The following is a 17,043-nucleotide window of genomic DNA, read 5'->3' as shown; positions in this document are numbered from 1 at the left end:
ACCATTTTACCCCCCAATCAAAATCAATCCAACAGGGGGAAAAACAACACTCCTAAAACCTATGAATAACACAAAAAGTTACAAATACTTGCTTACTTCCACTCCACTCTTGATTACAACTATGACACAGAACTTGCTGCATGCAAAATAGTTGCTTAATAAAGGAATTATATACAACACATTATCAAAGTGTACAACTAAACCAGCATATTCAACTCAGAAAGATCGTCCATTGGAATTTCTAGACCTATACCATCATCATCATGGTCTTGTAACCCATCTTCGTCAATATCCAACCACGAACCCAGGTCTTTCGATACATCATCTAGTTCTTCCATGCCATCTATATCATGCAATTGCAAGTTACTCAAGCCACTCGACTCCTCAGCCTCGTCTTTCGATGACCCCAACGACGCTCTGCTTCTGTCGCCAAATTTTGGCACTTCTGAAAGTTGGTTCTTCTCAGATCTACTTGCTGCTGAAGTTGTTGACAAACAACTACCTTTCTGCCTGGGATTTGCCCTTGATCTACGGGCACCTTGACAGCCATCCAATGAAGGACCAAAGATGTTGGAAAGCGGATGGTTTTTGTTTGGGTCCCTTTCTCGCTCGCTTCTCTTGCCTTTTGTGCCTGGGGAGAGACCAGATGTGAGCATGGAGGAAGCACTTCCAGCAACTTCGTCTATTATGCGCATTTCCCTCTTCTTCTTCTTCTGCTTAATCATCGTCATCATGGATCCACGCATGGAGTGTTGCTCAGAAGAATTAATGGCTTGGGCATTTGAAGAACCTTTATCCACTGTATCACTCTGCGAATCATATCTCTCAGATGGCCCAAAAACTGTAGCACCTGTAATAAGAACAAAAACAAACTGTTATAAATGCTCATTCGCATATAGGTGAGAAAGCATGTAGATAAATATAGAATGAATCCATGATTACATCAAATATAATTAAGAAAAAAAGAGACATTGACATACCCAATCCCCTATCGTCCATCTGATGGGAAGCCTCGAAAAATGTATTAGTAGTTGTAGAGCCACAGAAGTCAACAGTTTTTGTATCTCGTTTGCTCGAAGGTGTAGAGAAAATAATATCCTGCAATGCAGGCTCACTGAAACAACTAATCCCGCTATCTTCAAACTCGTGACATCTAGTGAGAGTACGTTTCATAAAGGACCGGGCTGCTAATTTTGAGACCCTGCGGACCGTACTTTTTGAGCCACTACTGCCACGATATCCCTGTCGATATATAATTTGTTAGACCGCAATACCTAGGCTAAACTAAATACCAAATTGCAACTTAAAACCCCTCCACAGCCCCTTCTTTTTCCAAACGATCTGACCTACCAACTCATCCTCTGAGTTGAAAAGGATAATGCGGGCTATAGTTCATGTAAGAAATATTGACAAAATGATTCCTCCAACGAAGCTTAAACTCGTGTTGACTAAGTTCTCGCATGCATCAACTCATTTACCATCTAAACAGTTTCTTCTGAGAGTAAATTATAACTTACTAGTCCTCACTCTACCATGAGTTCAAACTTTTAAGACAAGCTCAGGTTGCTAACATATTCTCAAATTTCAATTTGCAGCTTAAAATAAAGATAAATAAAGTAAACAGATTAGGGTATTGGGATTTAGGCTCACACATGATCACCAACTTGCGAGAATTTGGACTGTTCAAAACTCTAGTAGCATTACTGCCTAATATAACACCGTCATCATATACACAAATGTTCAAAAACTGCTGATTTCCAATCGACCAAAACTGAATTGCTGCCAACTCCTCCCCTCATGGTTTGTCTAGAGAATTATAATTGTGATCAAATTTGTCCTATTCTAGAGCTATCCTATAAATAGCCTTGCGACTCTTTTTATATGTATATTAATGCAATTATAGAATTCTCCAACTACTAGATGAACAATGTAAATGAGGCAGGTAGGATAAAAAATTTCATTCTTGTTCCTATATCTATGCTCAAGTTTCTTTTTCATGCCCACCCCATTGAAGGGGTATAGAGCAGGTCGGTGGTATTCCTACTAGCTTGCAAGTATCTCTCCAATTGTATGCAAACCTTGTTACTTTTTGAAAATTTTGAAAATTTTGAAATATGGGATTGCCCTTTGATTTGATCCCTTCTAAGTTGGTTTTTCAGGACCTTCGGGGTTGTTCTGGCTCATAATAGAGTGTTGCTTCATGATTGAGGAGGTGCTCTTGAATCCTCCTTTTCAAGACAAAGAAACAGTTCTATGATAGGCTTGATTTTTTTGCCAATTTGTGGGGTATTTGGCTAGGAGACAAGGTAGAATCTTTAGGAGGCCGAAAGATTTGGTGAGGAGCTTTGAAAGTTGACGAGATTTAACTCATCTTGATGGGCATTTATTAATCAGACATTTTGTAGTTACCAGCTTAACTTCATTCTTTTGGATTGGAATCCATTCTTGTAGGTTTTGGGGTTTTTTTTGTCGGTGAACTTGTTTTTTGTTTGCCCTGGTTTGTTCTGTATCCCAATAAAATCTCGGTTTCTTATTCAAAAAATTGTAATATAATAACAATTTATAATATACAAACACAAATTCAAACTTCAACCAAATATATACTAATATAAAAGAACAAAAGTAACTGAAAATATCACATGAAATAGTAAAAATCAAATTTTTATGAGCAATGTAGCAACTTACCATTTTCCTACTGTAAGCCATCTCAACAAGTTTGTCCATTGCGACTTTCTCGACTTCCCTGCACACAAAATACCATCATTCTAACCTCGTAAGAAAAGTTCTAAAAACTAAAGATCACCCGAGAGTTGGGATAAAATTTTACTTTTTCTTTTTAAAAAAGTAAACCACCACGGCAAGCTCGAAAGCCTTTGAAGTAGTAATGAGGTCAATCTTTAATCTTTAAAAGTCATCTACCTAGGATGTTTATATCTTCACCAAATACTATATATTGCAAGGTCAAACACAAATCTAATGGAATGTGCAACTCGAAGACCCATGACTATGGAGAAAAATAGATTCATTCTATCTATCCATATGCTAATACAAAAGTAGAAATCAATATCCTCATGTTTCCATTGAATATCAAAACTAACATTATTACCTCTATTTCAAAACTAAATAATAATTTGTAGTTATTATATTTAAAAATATGTGATAAAATTGTACTAAATACTATTTAAAAATAATAATAATAATAAAAATAAAAAACTCTTACCGCTCACATTACACAGTTGGGTATCNTTTTTTTTTTTTTTTTTTTTTTTTTTTTTTTTTTGGTAAGAAACCAAATTTTCATTGAAAAATGAAAGAATAGCAGTTTGGTAAATCTCTAAACCAAAATTAATACATCATGTGAATCACCAGAATAAAAAAAAGCTATGTAAAAGAATGTTTGTTCTGAAAATATTTGAAAAACAACGGAACTACTAACAGAGCATGCTAGAAGCTCGACAAGAGACCCTAATTTCTGCAATTTTGGAATTCAGCTGCATGAGTCTTACCGTTTATCCACAACTTCTCCTCTCTGGATAGATTGTTCCACCTTTTCCAGGTTGCGCCTCTTTCTCTCAATCTATTAAATAACGAATCATTATAGACAAGGATGATATTCACGAGAATATAAATATATCAAGTTGTTTGGCCTTGTAACCAGGATGTTCTATATAGATAGTGTAGCTTTGTTTTCTTTTTTTTTTTTAAAAAAAAAAAAAAAAAAAAAATCAATAGCTTTGTAACCCCAAAAGATGCAAGAATATCAAGAAACTAGATATAAGAAAAAAAAATTAAAAAATAATTTGTGAGAAATCAGTTCAATAAGTGCAACCTGTTGGCACAAGCTTCTCTTATGCTCCATAATTTCTTGGTTTATGAGATCTTCTCCCTCGGCCAGATCAGGCTACAGTAAACACAGAATGGAAAAATAATGTAAGGGGCAAGAGAACATATGTGCTGAGTAAAGCTCATCCTATAAGTTCTAAGCGTGAAACAGCAGTACAAAAAAACCTACCAAGGTCTCTGGATACAGCCCTATACTCTGTAGTTCCAGTAGAAGTTTGTCATTTAGTTGCATCATCTGATACTGGCAGTTGGAAGAAACATTAGGTGCATTAAGATCCCTATATTGTAGCTGGAAAGAATCATTTGAACATATTTCACTGGCGTGTCCAACATCACAATGTGATAAATCATCCTCCCCTCGCCACTGCTCACCACCATGAATGAAGTTAGACATGCTTGGGTTCCGGTATGAGTTAGACACAGCAGTTCTAGCAGTTCTATCATAAGAGAATCTGTCAAACATATTCTTCGAGATTTGAAAATCTATCGTTGACTCAGCCTCTGATTCCACTCTATCTCTATGTTCATTTTCATTAAGGTTACAAGAACCACAATGAGAATCATCACTTGTTGATTGCAGAAACGTGTGCTTCCCTTCACTTTGGTGGTAATATTCATCACAATCACGCTCTTCAATCAAAGCAGAAAGAACTCGATGGTACAGGGGTACAGCCTTGTCCAGTCTCCCCACGTCAAATTTTCCACCTTTTGCACCAGACAGAGTAAATTCCTTACTCAAGTTGGACCCTCGGATTTCTTCAGAACAATTGGTTTCAGTTACATGCACACCAAGATCCTGAGAAATTCAGCACTAATTAGTTCGGAAGTTGATTTTTTTTTTTTTTTTTTTTTTTTATATATATATATATATATATATATATATATATATATATATTTATATGTATTTATGGACTGAACAAGCATAAAAATTATTTGAACAATAAGCATAAACAACTAGATGAGAATAAAGCTGCAATACCAAGTTATCGTGTTCAATGACCTGCATCTGATATAACCTCTCACCAAGCTCCTCAGCCAAACTTAGCTGATCCAGTAAATCACCCAGGCACAAAAACTATTAATCTTAGACCGAAGTAACATTGAAATGGAAAATATGTCAACACATAACATAGTTTACCTGTTGCTTCAAGTTTGCTGCATCAGCTGGACTAACAGAATCGAAGATAGAATTCACTTTTTGCCAAAATGGACCAGTACATGCACGAACTACAAACACAAAACCCCGCACTGTTGTCAAAAGAGAGAGTGTAGAAAGAATGGAGCCACAGTGATGGAACGTAAATAAAGTTATAATAAAAACAACTAAAAAGTATCAAGAGGCATACCGTTGGCATTACGAGCAGAATTGGCTGCCTCAAATAATTCTTCTTGATCATCATCAGATTCACCTGGAAAACAATGTTAATATCCAACAGTGAGCCAATGTCATATAGCTGCATAATATAAGTTACAAGTCTTCCCCATCAGTATCTTAATAATAAGTTCATAACCACAGTAGAACAAATCAAGATGAACCAGAAAAAATAAACCTGAACAGTAAGTTTCGAAAGAAAAAGTTCTTTTCACAAGGAGCAATATTATCAAATAGAGATATAAAGATCACAAAGTAAAAGCAGTGCTGATAAGTGACTTGGACTAAATGCAAGAAAGATCGATTAATTCAATGAACTGGTGTGGTCACCTGTTATATCTGTGGAGCGGCAAGTTAACCCCACATGAGCTGAACCCTTGCGATCTTTTAGTTTTTTAGATGGTGGACGACCTGATTTGCTAATTACAAAAATAAAGAAAATAAAATATGAGATTAATATGAGATTATGACACGACCATAATGCTTTAGGAACAAAAATAATATGAGTTCACATACCTTCTAATTTTCCCAGACATGGGCTTCATGTTGTGGAGTGGTTTTTCTGCAAATGGCCTCTCTGACTTATCTCTCACCAAAGGACTATCAGGCTTGACTTGGGTAGGACCCCTTCCATTCCTTCCCTGTCTTCGCACACCATCTCCCTTTTCATTCGCCAGTACCCTATTCTTCCTCATCGGAAATATAGAAGACCCAGCTTCAGCCACTGCACTCAAAGAAAACTTGCCACTGCTTGCATCTTTCCGTTTGACTTTGTCATCTCCAGGCCCTGATTCTTCACTTTCAGATATCCCACTTGGAGAAGAAACATTATCTACTTCCTTTTTAAACTTCATGGTATTGATGTCAACACTACTAGCCAATACTGATCCATTTGTTGCATTTGTTCTCTGACCAAAATCAGAAGCTGCAAACTCTTGAGATGGACTTGGAATTTCTCCATGATCTGGCACAGGTGGCAGCAACTTTGATCTCCTAGAACGAGAGTTTTTATGCCTCTGGCCAACCCATTGGGTAACAGGATGCGAACCAGTCGGTAGTGCATGCTTTGGATTACTTGAAAGTCCAGTCATTTGGGCTTTGCTAACACTAGCAGATTCCCAGGTTTGATGAGTTTCAGATGAACAATTAATGCTTGGGGATGAGTCTAGCCCCACAACCGATCCAGTTCTTGGTCCCCTAGAAACCTTTGCTTTAATCACAGTACAATGACTACCTACTGAGTTGTCTTCCCGGTTACTTGGCCTGACAAGGCAATGCATGTAAAAGGTAAACGCTATCCCACAAAAAAGAAAACGGAAAGGCAAAACAAAACATACCTTTAGTGTATTATTTGAATTATAGTTTGAGATATAGTTAACAAAATAATTCAAACAAGGAAAACGCAGTCGTATTTTAACAAAAAAAAAAAAAAAAGGTTTAAAACTTCAAAATGCACTTTCAACTTCCAGTGTTGCTAAACTCCATCCACTGTACTCATGATTTCCAAATAAAATACGAAGGACAATCAATGTTCTAAGTCACTCAAAATCAAATGCAAGAATCTATAATCTTGAGTGGCATAAATTTTTATTAACGAGGAACTAGACCAGAAAACTTATAATAAACACACCCAACACAGTATTGAGATAATGAAAATATCATAGCAGATCTACATACCTATTGTTCCCTTTTAGCATCCTCTGTTCCAATATATAAGTACGACCCTTCAAAGGAAAAGAACTTTCAAGTTCATTCTTTGAGATGGTACTGGCATCTGAACTAGTGGGATTGGAAGAACCATCCAACCTGTTCATTCCATTTACTCCAGATGAAGATTTTGGTCTACAAAAACAATTTACCAAACCAAATATTAGTATCAAAGAGACAGTAACCTTTTGGGAGATTGTACAGTGCAGAGTCTCCTCTTGAATTAAAGTTCAATAGAAATTTCCTTCGTTTCCTAAAAGATTCATTAATATGGGCTAGGGTCCTTTCATAGATTCTCCGTTTTGATTTCTCAGGAGGAGATACCTTATCCCCTTGCAATTTTTGTGTATCCTCCTTAGTTTATATGAAATGCTAAGTGTGATCATCAATTCGTATAAGAAATCTTGAATCAAGCATACAATAGAATGTGGGTACCTGTGCCTTTGAGCATCACAAGAACGCAACTTAGAATCAGAATGCAGCTTCGTTTGAGTAGGTCGTTTTATTTCTCGATTGCCATTATTAATTCTATAACCAACAGCTCCAACAGATCGTTTCTTTTTAACTTTCTGATCCAATCCCTCTCCTCCAGCAAGCAATTTCCGAGTCTTTTCTTCACTTCGAAGAGAACCATCATCATTATCCTTCTCTAAGAAGGTTGTATTACTTGTGATTGTGGTGAACCTGGATTCTGGCTGCTAGAATTGGAAGATGAAAAATGACACACTTACCATATGTAACTATTTGGAAAAACATAAGAGTTCAATAATCTAAGTAGAAGACAACCATGGATTTTTTAACTCATCCCCTTTTTAGTCCAATTTTTTCACTATCTTCAATGACTACAAGGTTAACCCACCCACCGTAGTTTAAAGAAGACTATTAATATCAAAATAGAGCCCCAAATTCTCATATTGAATATGAATACCTAAATAATAGGGAAAAGATGACGAGTAAATCAGATATTGGATATTATCACATATGACAAACCTGAACATCAGATATGGATGAACGAGCGCGCTTATTCAAACCTACACTCTTTGCTCTGCCTTCCAATCTATAAATAACAACATCATGACCATTTCTCTGAATCTGGCTTCCCAATTTAGACAAGTTCTCACCACCCAGTCTCTCACTTGGTGAAATTTCAGTGCGCTGTCGCTTTTTTGAGCTCATGGCTTCCCTATATTTATCCAACTTGAACAGGGATTCACTCAGCATGTCTGCTCTTTCCCTGGAAAAATAAGTATACATGAATAAATAAATAAATAAATAAAATAATAAATGAAAACCAATACAGACAAATTTAGATCAAACGATAGCACTATCAAAATTCTGTCAATCTTATTCCTTATCCTTATAAACTCTCATATTCCTGCTTAATTTCCAAAACGAGCAAGAGACCCTCTCTCTTCATGTACTGATCTTTCCCCAATCTATTAAGATGCTCATTCAAGGTTCCCACATTGCATTAAGGATCTTGTTTCACTTTAATTGCAATTCACCGGCAAAGATAAAGATAAGCTCATGCATAAAAATCAAGTCGAGGTTACTCTTTAGGAGATCAGCTTAAGAGAAAGAACAAAACTAGGGGGGTGGATAAGAACACATTCCAGCTTTAACTTGATGTTTGTCGCATTGTCTCTTGTTATACTACTTAGATAAGGACTTCAGTAAATCTTCACCCCTTCCTGGTCTAACAGAAGAGCTTGTAGTAGAATTGACTAATTTTAGTAATCCAAAGTTCGAATGGATGCCTTTCTAAATGCATGACAAACTCCAGACCCTCGAATTACCTCTGGCCAACTATCTTCACTTTTTCTCTTCAACTCATAGTTTACTCATTCATGTCATATGAACTTGAAGGAAGATTTTGGGATTGTACCCACGTTGTCCAAGTTTACAACAAAATGAAATTGCATTAAATGCACTCGAGCCTTAGGTATGAAAAATCAAAGTTACACTCAAGTTACATTAAAAGAAGTCAAATGATTCAAATCGTGAGTTTGAATATAAGTTTTCTCTACTCATGATCTTGAACATCAAGGTAAACATGTTTCTATTTTCTTCCTTTGAATGAAATCGTCTTAATTTGGGGTTGCAGCATTTGTGATCTAGGGGGTTGCATAACCATAAGAGTTCTTAGATTCAGTTGACTGAGATTTTCTTGTCATATCCTTTCAAATTAGTTCCACAAACTCGGCTTTTAAACCTAAATGTTTCTCCTTATCAGACTCATTCAGCCTCCCTACCGCCTCCTCCAAATGATTCAAGTCTTTTAAGTCTCCCAACACCTCTTATTCCTTTAATTCGAAGCCACCAAGCACCTCCTTATTCCAATCCTTTAACACCCCTCTGCAACCAAACACCTCCCTGTTCCAATCCCTTAACACCCCTTTGAGAGCCCTAAACTTCCCCATTATGCAGAAATTCTCCCACCTCCTATGAGCAGCCACCAACGTAGATAGGAGGTCATAAAGGAAGGATGGGCAGCCACATCTTCTCCAATTTAAAAGGGCAAGGACCCCAACACATAAACCCTGAATCTAGACAAAGTGATAAATGGTCAGAAGTCTTTCTAGACTCCAAGCACTGCTTCGCACTAAGGAACACTTCCTTCCACCCTTTGGACAACAAAAACCTGTTAATCAAGCTTTGGTACCTACTATCAGACCAAGTGAATCTCCCATCAACTGAGTCACTCTTTCACCACTGTTTTCTCATAAGGACCTCAAAAAATGATTTTTTCTTGGATTCAATTGTGAATAAGTTTCATTGGAGGCTATTGTCCTAGGAGAAGGGTTTCTTTTTGAAACAGGGAAGACTTCCTCTCATTCAATTTGTGTTGAGCAGCATTTCGAGGTATCACATGTCCCTTTTCAGAATTCTTGTGTTTGTGAATAAATTCTTAGAGATGATTACGAGAGACTTCCTTTGGGGAGGGATTGAGGAAGGAAGAGTATCACATTTAGTTAAATGGGAGATGGTGGCAAAACTAGATCTGAGGGGGTTTGGATATAGGAAATTAAAGGACTTGAAATAGAGCCCTTTTAGTTAAATGGCTTTGGTGTTTCCACCATGAGTCTAACTCCATATGACATAAGGCTATTGAGAGCAAATATTAGCCTCTTCCTCTTGAATGGATTGGAGAAGAAGCTAAAGGCACATTTAAAAACCCTTGGAAAGCTGAGGGGCTTATTAGTTTGTTTTGGTTTGTCTAGTGTTCAAAGGGTGATGAGATATTGTATTTTTGGGGAGGATAAGTTGTCAGGGGATGGCCCCATCTGCTCTCAATTCCCTAATTTCTCACTTATCCTCGATGAGGAATCACTCAATGGCAAAGATGTTGCCTAATTCTCGCTTTTCCTTCACTCTTTTTTGAGTTTTGACGTGCTTTGTCTGTTGGGAAATATCATATGTTGTTCTCTCGTTATTGGGGAGTTTTGTTACAGTCCACGGGAATGGATGTTCATCTTTGGACTCTCTGTTCTTCCAAGGGCTTTTTTTGTAAATCCTTATTTCTTTTCTTGGTTAATCCCTCGTCCTCGAGTGGTGTCTTTGCCTCTTTGTGGAAGGTAAAAAATTCAAAGACAATTAAGTTTTTTATCTGGCAAATTTCCCTTAGAAAGGTTAACACCTTAGATAGGGTTTCGAGGAAGTTGGCCAATTTGATTGGGTTGCAATGTTGCATTCTTTATAGGCGGGTAGTTGAGTACCTTGATCATATCCTCTAGAGCTAGGGCCATTTACGGAATTTGGCTTGAACCTAACTAGACATAGGGGTTGTAGAAAGATGATCAAAGAGTTACTTCTCCACCCTCCTTTTGATGAGAAAGTAATGATTTTGTGACAGGCCGAGTGTGGATTATTTTGTAGAGTCTTTGGGGAGAGCGGTATAACAGAGTTTTTGGAGGGCTTGGAAGGTCTTCAAGTGAGCTTTGGGCTCTTATTAAGTTCAATTTACCTGTGGAGTAGTGGCTAAGTGGCTAAATCATTTCGTAACTATCTGTTAAGTCTTATTTTACTTGAATTGAGGTCCTTTTTTTAGTTTACCTCCTTCTGTGAGGTCCCTCTTTTTTTGTCCTTTTTTCATTTTTTATCAATGAAAACTCAATTATTCATTAAAAAAATATGTAAAAAAAATCAACTTCAATGGAATTGTTATACAAAAATTATAAAGATGAAAGAAAATATACCTGGCCCTTCTTGATGAATCTTGCACGCTATCTTTAAAATGCTTCATCTCCTTTGAAGCCACCGGAGGTTGACGTTTCAGATGTACTACTCCAAAAGGACGGTCCTCCAATGCATTTCCAGAAGAAACACCTAGAGCTTTTTTCAGCTCCCCTGAACATGAAATTTTTTGATTGCCTAATGTAATGGGCTCCAACGGTAAGCATTGGGGCAAGGATGGCATATTTGATGGTACAAATGCACTTCCTCGATTTAAGTTATTCCCAGATCCTATCATCATACACTTGAAATAGTCTTTCGATGTTCCAAATTGGCTCAACAATCCTTTAAAGAAAAATCAACCCTTGAATATCAACTTCCTACCATTATAAAATCACAAAGAGAGTAGAAACAACATAAAAGCTCTAATTCAAAAAACTATAAATGCATACACGTAGTTTGTTTGTTTGTTTGTTTGAAATAATTACTTATTAAAAAAATCCTTCATTAACCATCTGAGAATGAGATTATGACAGCAAGACACCAACAATAATGTAGTAAACAAGATACGACGATTGGAGGCACCCACAAACATAGAAGTGGTCAAACGGAGAGGACTTTCCGTAAGATTATTTTGAATCTAGTATGGACACTTGATTGGTCGAATATGTTTTTGTGGAAAGCAGCAATGAACAAAATAAAAACCACTTCCGAAGTACTGCTTTCCACAATGAATAGGGCTATTACAGTAAGCCGCCATAACCAAAAACCATCATAACCGGACATAAAATTATAAATAAATAATAAAAACCGACAGAAACTTTTCAGTGAAATAGCAAAAAATAATCACAATACAAGTACATCCACCAGGAGATCACAGGAAAACAAAAATATTTTTTGTCAAACTGCAAGACTGAACCAATCCCCGTTTCCTTCTCGAATATTCTTCGAAGCCTTTGCAATTAAATGTCCCAAATAATTGCCTCAACGGCTTACTACCATACACACAGCATTCCCTTTTCATACGTTGAAGCGTTGACAAGGATTCACTTCCAATAAACCATAATAAACGGCAAAAGACTACTCTCAAAATCGACAATGAAACAAAACTTGCGGGTAAACAAGTTGGGAGTCAGGAAAACCACGTACTTCTCCTGCTCGCGCACAAATGTCGCGGAATAAATCAGCAAAAATATGGAATTATTTCAGAATAAGCGATTTAAGCGGCCAAAGAATCACGAACTTAGCAATCTAAACATATTGAGAAATGGAAAAGTGAATGAGCGGTAAAACCCTAAAAATAAGCAAATGTAAAGGGAAGGAAAGAACTGCGGTGGATGAAGATCAGTGAAAGAAACGAAAAACCGAAGGCGATAGTTTAGAGAATACCTGAGAGAATCCCGAAGAGGTCAAATGGTGAATTGATCCACTTCGCTCCGATCGAATTGAGACAAAGATTAAATCGCAGCGTTATATATGCCACGAAGAACAAAGGGAAGGAGAGTTGCAGTAGTGGAGGCGGAAGGGCTAAACGACGTCGTTGAATACATGTTTTACCCTGCGTACGCGCCAATCGGCTGTTCTCCTCTTGGGATCTTATTATAATTAATAAATAAATAAATAAATAAAAATTCAACTAAATTATTAGAGAAAAGGAGTTAGTGTCCAAGTAGCATATGGAAGCCCCTTAAAGAAACTTGGTTGACATATACAATGTATGTCGAACATGTGATTAGGAGCTTAATATAATAAACGTTTGTGAATATGCTATGAATTTACGAACATTATGTATGTTGTATAACTCTAGTTTATGTTTATGAACCGGTTATGATATGATATGTGTAATTTTAGCCTACTAATCCCTGTGGAACCCCTAACCAACGTATTGTGTGCTAAGTTAAGAACAATGATTATTCTTGACCGTCATATTGTGTTCGTAATTTGTAATAAGCATGAACAAAGCATACATATAAAGCTTAAGAATAACTAGATCACCTGAATAACGATAGAGAGACCCTAGCATATGAGACTAGAAGCCAAGGTAGTGATTGGACCGAGATTCCGATCTAGACTAAATACCTAAAAATAAACCGTTGCGAATAAAACTTAAAACATACAAGAAAGATAATTAATAAAACTCATTGATAACAATTTTGTTACTTACTAAGTAAATTAATTAATCATCAAAATTACCTTTAATTTTTTTTTAGATGGACATGATGTAGTGTGATCGAGACGACAATGTAGTCGAGTTGCAGATTCTAGGGATCCTGTTAAGGATATTTAGTAATAAATTATAGTTTACCCTATATATCATATTTGATACTTTATTATAAAGCAAATATCCTTATTAACATATGTATCTTCCCATTTATTGTTATTTCCGTTTATTACACTTTCCATATCCTTATAATTTATTTGATTATAAATAAGATAACTTTCACACCATTTAAGTGCGGTGGATTAATCAACCATTCTTATGGTATCAGAGCCATTTTGGTTTAGCAACTCCGATCCTTTCTTTTCAATGGCTTTTGAAATCTTCTACTGTTCTTGTGATCCAATTTAGACCTGAATCCGTTTTAGATGTATTTACTTTGTTCTATTTTGGAAGTTATGATGAATGTTTATATTTATAAGTTGTTCTTGTGTTTCATGAAAATTTGTATAAATTATGTTTTAAACTAGAATGATATGAATTGTATAAGATATTGTTACAAAATATATTATCGTCAATAATAACAATCGTGAATCGAGTTTCTAGTGAACAAACATTACAAGTTAGTATTGGAGTCCAGGTTATAAGTTTGGTAGTGTAATGCTAAAAAAAACAGTCAAAGTCGAAGGGACAAAATGGGCATTTTGCCCCTCAGCCCATTATAGGGGTCTTTAAGGATTTTACATAGAGTACCTGCAAAAGAGAAAATGTGACAGAGGAAGTTGAGAAAAAACTTGAGAGGGAAAAGTAAATCGATTGAGTCCTCAACGGAGAATCACCAACGAAATTCATCCTCTACCGAGACTTACACTTTGGAGCTTCTTCATGGAGAGAAAAAAGACTTGTGTTGTTGAGGTTCCATCTTTCGTCAAGATCCGAGAGAAATCCGCAAAATAAGATCTCAAGCGTTACTCTTCAGATCTGAGATCTTCGTGTGCAAATAGAGTGTTAAAGTTTGCTATCTTCATCTAGGGAAGATCCACCACTGATTTCATGAGGAAATTGGACGAAACGTTGAGATCTAAGAATCTTTCCAAGAACGGTAAGGATATTATCAGACCTCTTTCCAACGCTCATAACTCGTCGTATGATTAAGTAAAAATCAAGAAAAAAAATATTGGCACGTAGGTTGTAGTATGATCTAAAACTTTGTTGAAGAAGTCATTACGGTTTGGATTAAGAATCGAAAGATAGAAAAACGAGAAGAACGTCGGAAATCTCATTTTTCTGCTAGGAGGAGAGAGAAGGCGACAGCGCCCCACGTGTCAACCGGCAAGAGGTCTTCGTGCGCCAATAACCACCGGACACGCGTCGAATGCCGCCTGGAGAGACGCAGCTCCAGCCTTCCAGCGACACGCGTCCGCGGCCATGCAACCCGACCTGCGTTCCTTGCTGACCCAGTACCCGCGTGAGGAAACGAACCGCGGTCCATCCCAACCACTGCACCCGAACCGAACCGACGACCTATAGCTACAAAAAAACGTGTGCGCATGACACTCGTGCGTGGAACCTGCGAGTGAGCTTGTCGCGGCGCATGGCTGGCGCGTGTAAGCCCGATTTCGTCCCGTTTGACTCTTGTTTTCCCTATTTTCCTCCTGAATCCAATCCTAACTCATATTTTATATGAAATAAGATCTAATTGAGAAAAAATCGGTACTTTTGGACATGCTAATTGTGTGAAAACGCTAACGTAAGGGCACGCATCATCTAGGTAAGTCACCACACGGAACTTTAGGAAGAAATACTTGTAGGAGTCACTTGGTTATGCACGCATGCTAGTTCAAGTACCTTAGATGGTAGCTTTCCATGTTTGAATGTAGGTAATTTGTTTGTTAAGATTATGGATGTATTATGTGAAGTATTTTGGGAATTATCTGAGTGTAGCAATTATGATTTAAGCTTCCTCTTTATGTGTATATGTTTAATTCATGCTGAAAGGAGGATGAGAACTTGTGAACTCTATGCTCCGAGAGTTGATGGATGTTATCGCCCCGTTTAGTATGTATGTTTATTTTGTATGAATTTTGTATGATGATGGTGGATGATAGATGTGTGCACATTCAGTTAATTTCCATGACCCACAAGAATGATAAAGTCGAGGGATTTGTGGTTAGAGTGACAAGTCACTAAGGTATAGACCTAACATTTTCCCTAGTAGACTATAAGACCACCACGACATACGAACCACCTCTAGAGTAACCTTAGGCTGCATGTGTGTGATTGGTGTCATAGCTTCGTGGGAGACCAAAGGGTTCCTGATTAGAATCCGACTGCTCTTAGCCGTTTTAGCATGGAAAACATGTGCACACATCGTATAGATCATTTAGCTGGATGGGTTAAGGGGGGTAGCTCTCCCCGACCAGGGAGATTGTTATGGGCCTAGGGGGTTGCAGCTCAATTCCTAGGTAAGATACCAGATAGTCTCAGAGCCATGCCGAGGTAGCTACTCGTAAGGTACCAGTCATTACATAGGTCGGTATAAGGGAACTCTTAGGGGGTTTAAATGGAAGGACAATGAACCAATGAAGTCCCAAGGAGCTAAAATGAAAACTAGATGTCCTAGAGTTAAAGTAAAGTCCGTGGGAGTTTGTTAAGAATAGAATGCAATAAGAGCCTACAAGTAGGTGACTTACTGAGTAAAGTCTGTCGGGTAAATATTTAATGTGAAACACCCATTTAAAGCACACGATGTTGGTGTTGACAAGGCGAGAAACTTAAATCCAAGTGTCATTTTGTTGTAAAGCTCAAATTTACTCATCTATGGCAGCAAGTCAAGTAGGATTCTTAACAGTAAATTTGAATCATCTTAGCTCAATGGATGCAAGAAGAGCATCAAGAAATCCAAATGAGCCCAAGACACCAAAATTTATTGGAGGACAAGTCTTGATAATACTAGCTTTAGCTAGTGTGATCATAGGATGAGAGTGATGGCTTTTTGGCCCTTGATCTCATTTTAATTAATTTCAATCCATTATGATTTATGTTTTGATGATAACAAACCTACTTTTAATTATTAACTATTTTCAGTATTTTGAACGGTCCACAGTATAAGGTTGGGAATAACGATTTCAACGATTTTTCAATTACTCAAATCAGAGCTAAAACGAAGAATTTACAGTCGAGACAACATACCCGACGTGATGATGTGACAGCAAAATCAAAATGATGGACAAATCAAAATATATCAAAATATAACACTTCTAATTTTGGAAGAGTAACAAATGGTGAAGTTTTTCTTATTATTATATTTCTAAATAAAATTATTTTTACAAAATATAAATGTAAATATAATCGTTACTCACATCGATTTTTATTATTACTATATTTTAAATTTTTGGTGGTTATTCACATCGTTTTTATTATTATTATATTATTATATTTATAATAAATTTTGAAAATTTAATTTAACAGTTACTCACATAACTTTTTATTATTATTATATTATTATATTTATAATAAATTTTGAATTTGTCATTTTACATTACTCACATGGGTTTTTATTATTTATATATTATATTTAAAAATTTTAAATAAATGAATTTAGAAAATTTTCTTCTTTATTTAGTTTTAATCTCCACCTTCCATTACACCTAACACAGTCTAATGGTCAATATTAATTTCTATATTTGGGCCACTTTTCTTTTAGGTATAAACTCATCAACTTTCCCCACATTTTCAACACACAACTTCCATAAATTCTCCAATCCTCATTTATTCAAAGTCTCCATTA

At 36.5% G+C, this 17,043-nt stretch overlaps 1 protein-coding gene across 1 annotated transcript; it reads right to left on the bottom strand.

Moving 5' to 3' along the window:
- Positions 1–60: 60 nt before the first annotated feature.
- On the bottom strand, positions 61–12,599 carry LOC111783663. Its single transcript, XM_023664578.1, has 16 exons — positions 12,485–12,599; positions 11,119–11,440; positions 7,913–8,156; positions 7,358–7,620; positions 6,893–7,057; positions 5,732–6,478; positions 5,546–5,634; positions 5,190–5,252; positions 4,982–5,070; positions 4,823–4,888; positions 4,013–4,639; positions 3,830–3,901; positions 3,507–3,577; positions 2,686–2,743; positions 981–1,242; positions 61–850 (listed from the first exon to the last, which is right to left on the bottom strand). Exons 2-16 carry the CDS (start codon positions 11,394–11,396, stop codon positions 198–200), a joined length of 3,747 nt encoding a protein of 1,248 aa, XP_023520346.1. The 5' UTR covers positions 11,397–11,440; positions 12,485–12,599; the 3' UTR covers positions 61–197.
- Between the last annotated feature and the right edge of the window lie 4,444 nt (positions 12,600–17,043).

The sequence above is a fragment of the Cucurbita pepo genome, chromosome LG20 (assembly GCF_002806865.2).
Source record: "Cucurbita pepo subsp. pepo cultivar mu-cu-16 chromosome LG20, ASM280686v2, whole genome shotgun sequence".
In the NCBI taxonomy this organism is placed as follows: domain Eukaryota; kingdom Viridiplantae; phylum Streptophyta; class Magnoliopsida; order Cucurbitales; family Cucurbitaceae; genus Cucurbita; species Cucurbita pepo.
This window is presented reverse-complemented; position numbering and strand designations above follow the sequence as displayed.

Excerpts from the sequence above, each read along its gene's own strand:
- LOC111783663 (XM_023664578.1), bottom strand. The coding sequence starts at position 11,396 with ATGATGATAGGATCTGGGAATAACTTAAATCGAGGAAGTGCATTTGTA. Across the intron at positions 7,058-7,357 it reads TGTGATGCTCAAAGGCACAG|ACCAAAATCTTCATCTGGAG; the intron begins GTACCCACATTC and ends TTGTTTTTGTAG. Across the intron at positions 4,640-4,822 it reads TCATTGAACACGATAACTTG|GATCTTGGTGTGCATGTAAC; the intron begins GTATTGCAGCTT and ends TGAATTTCTCAG.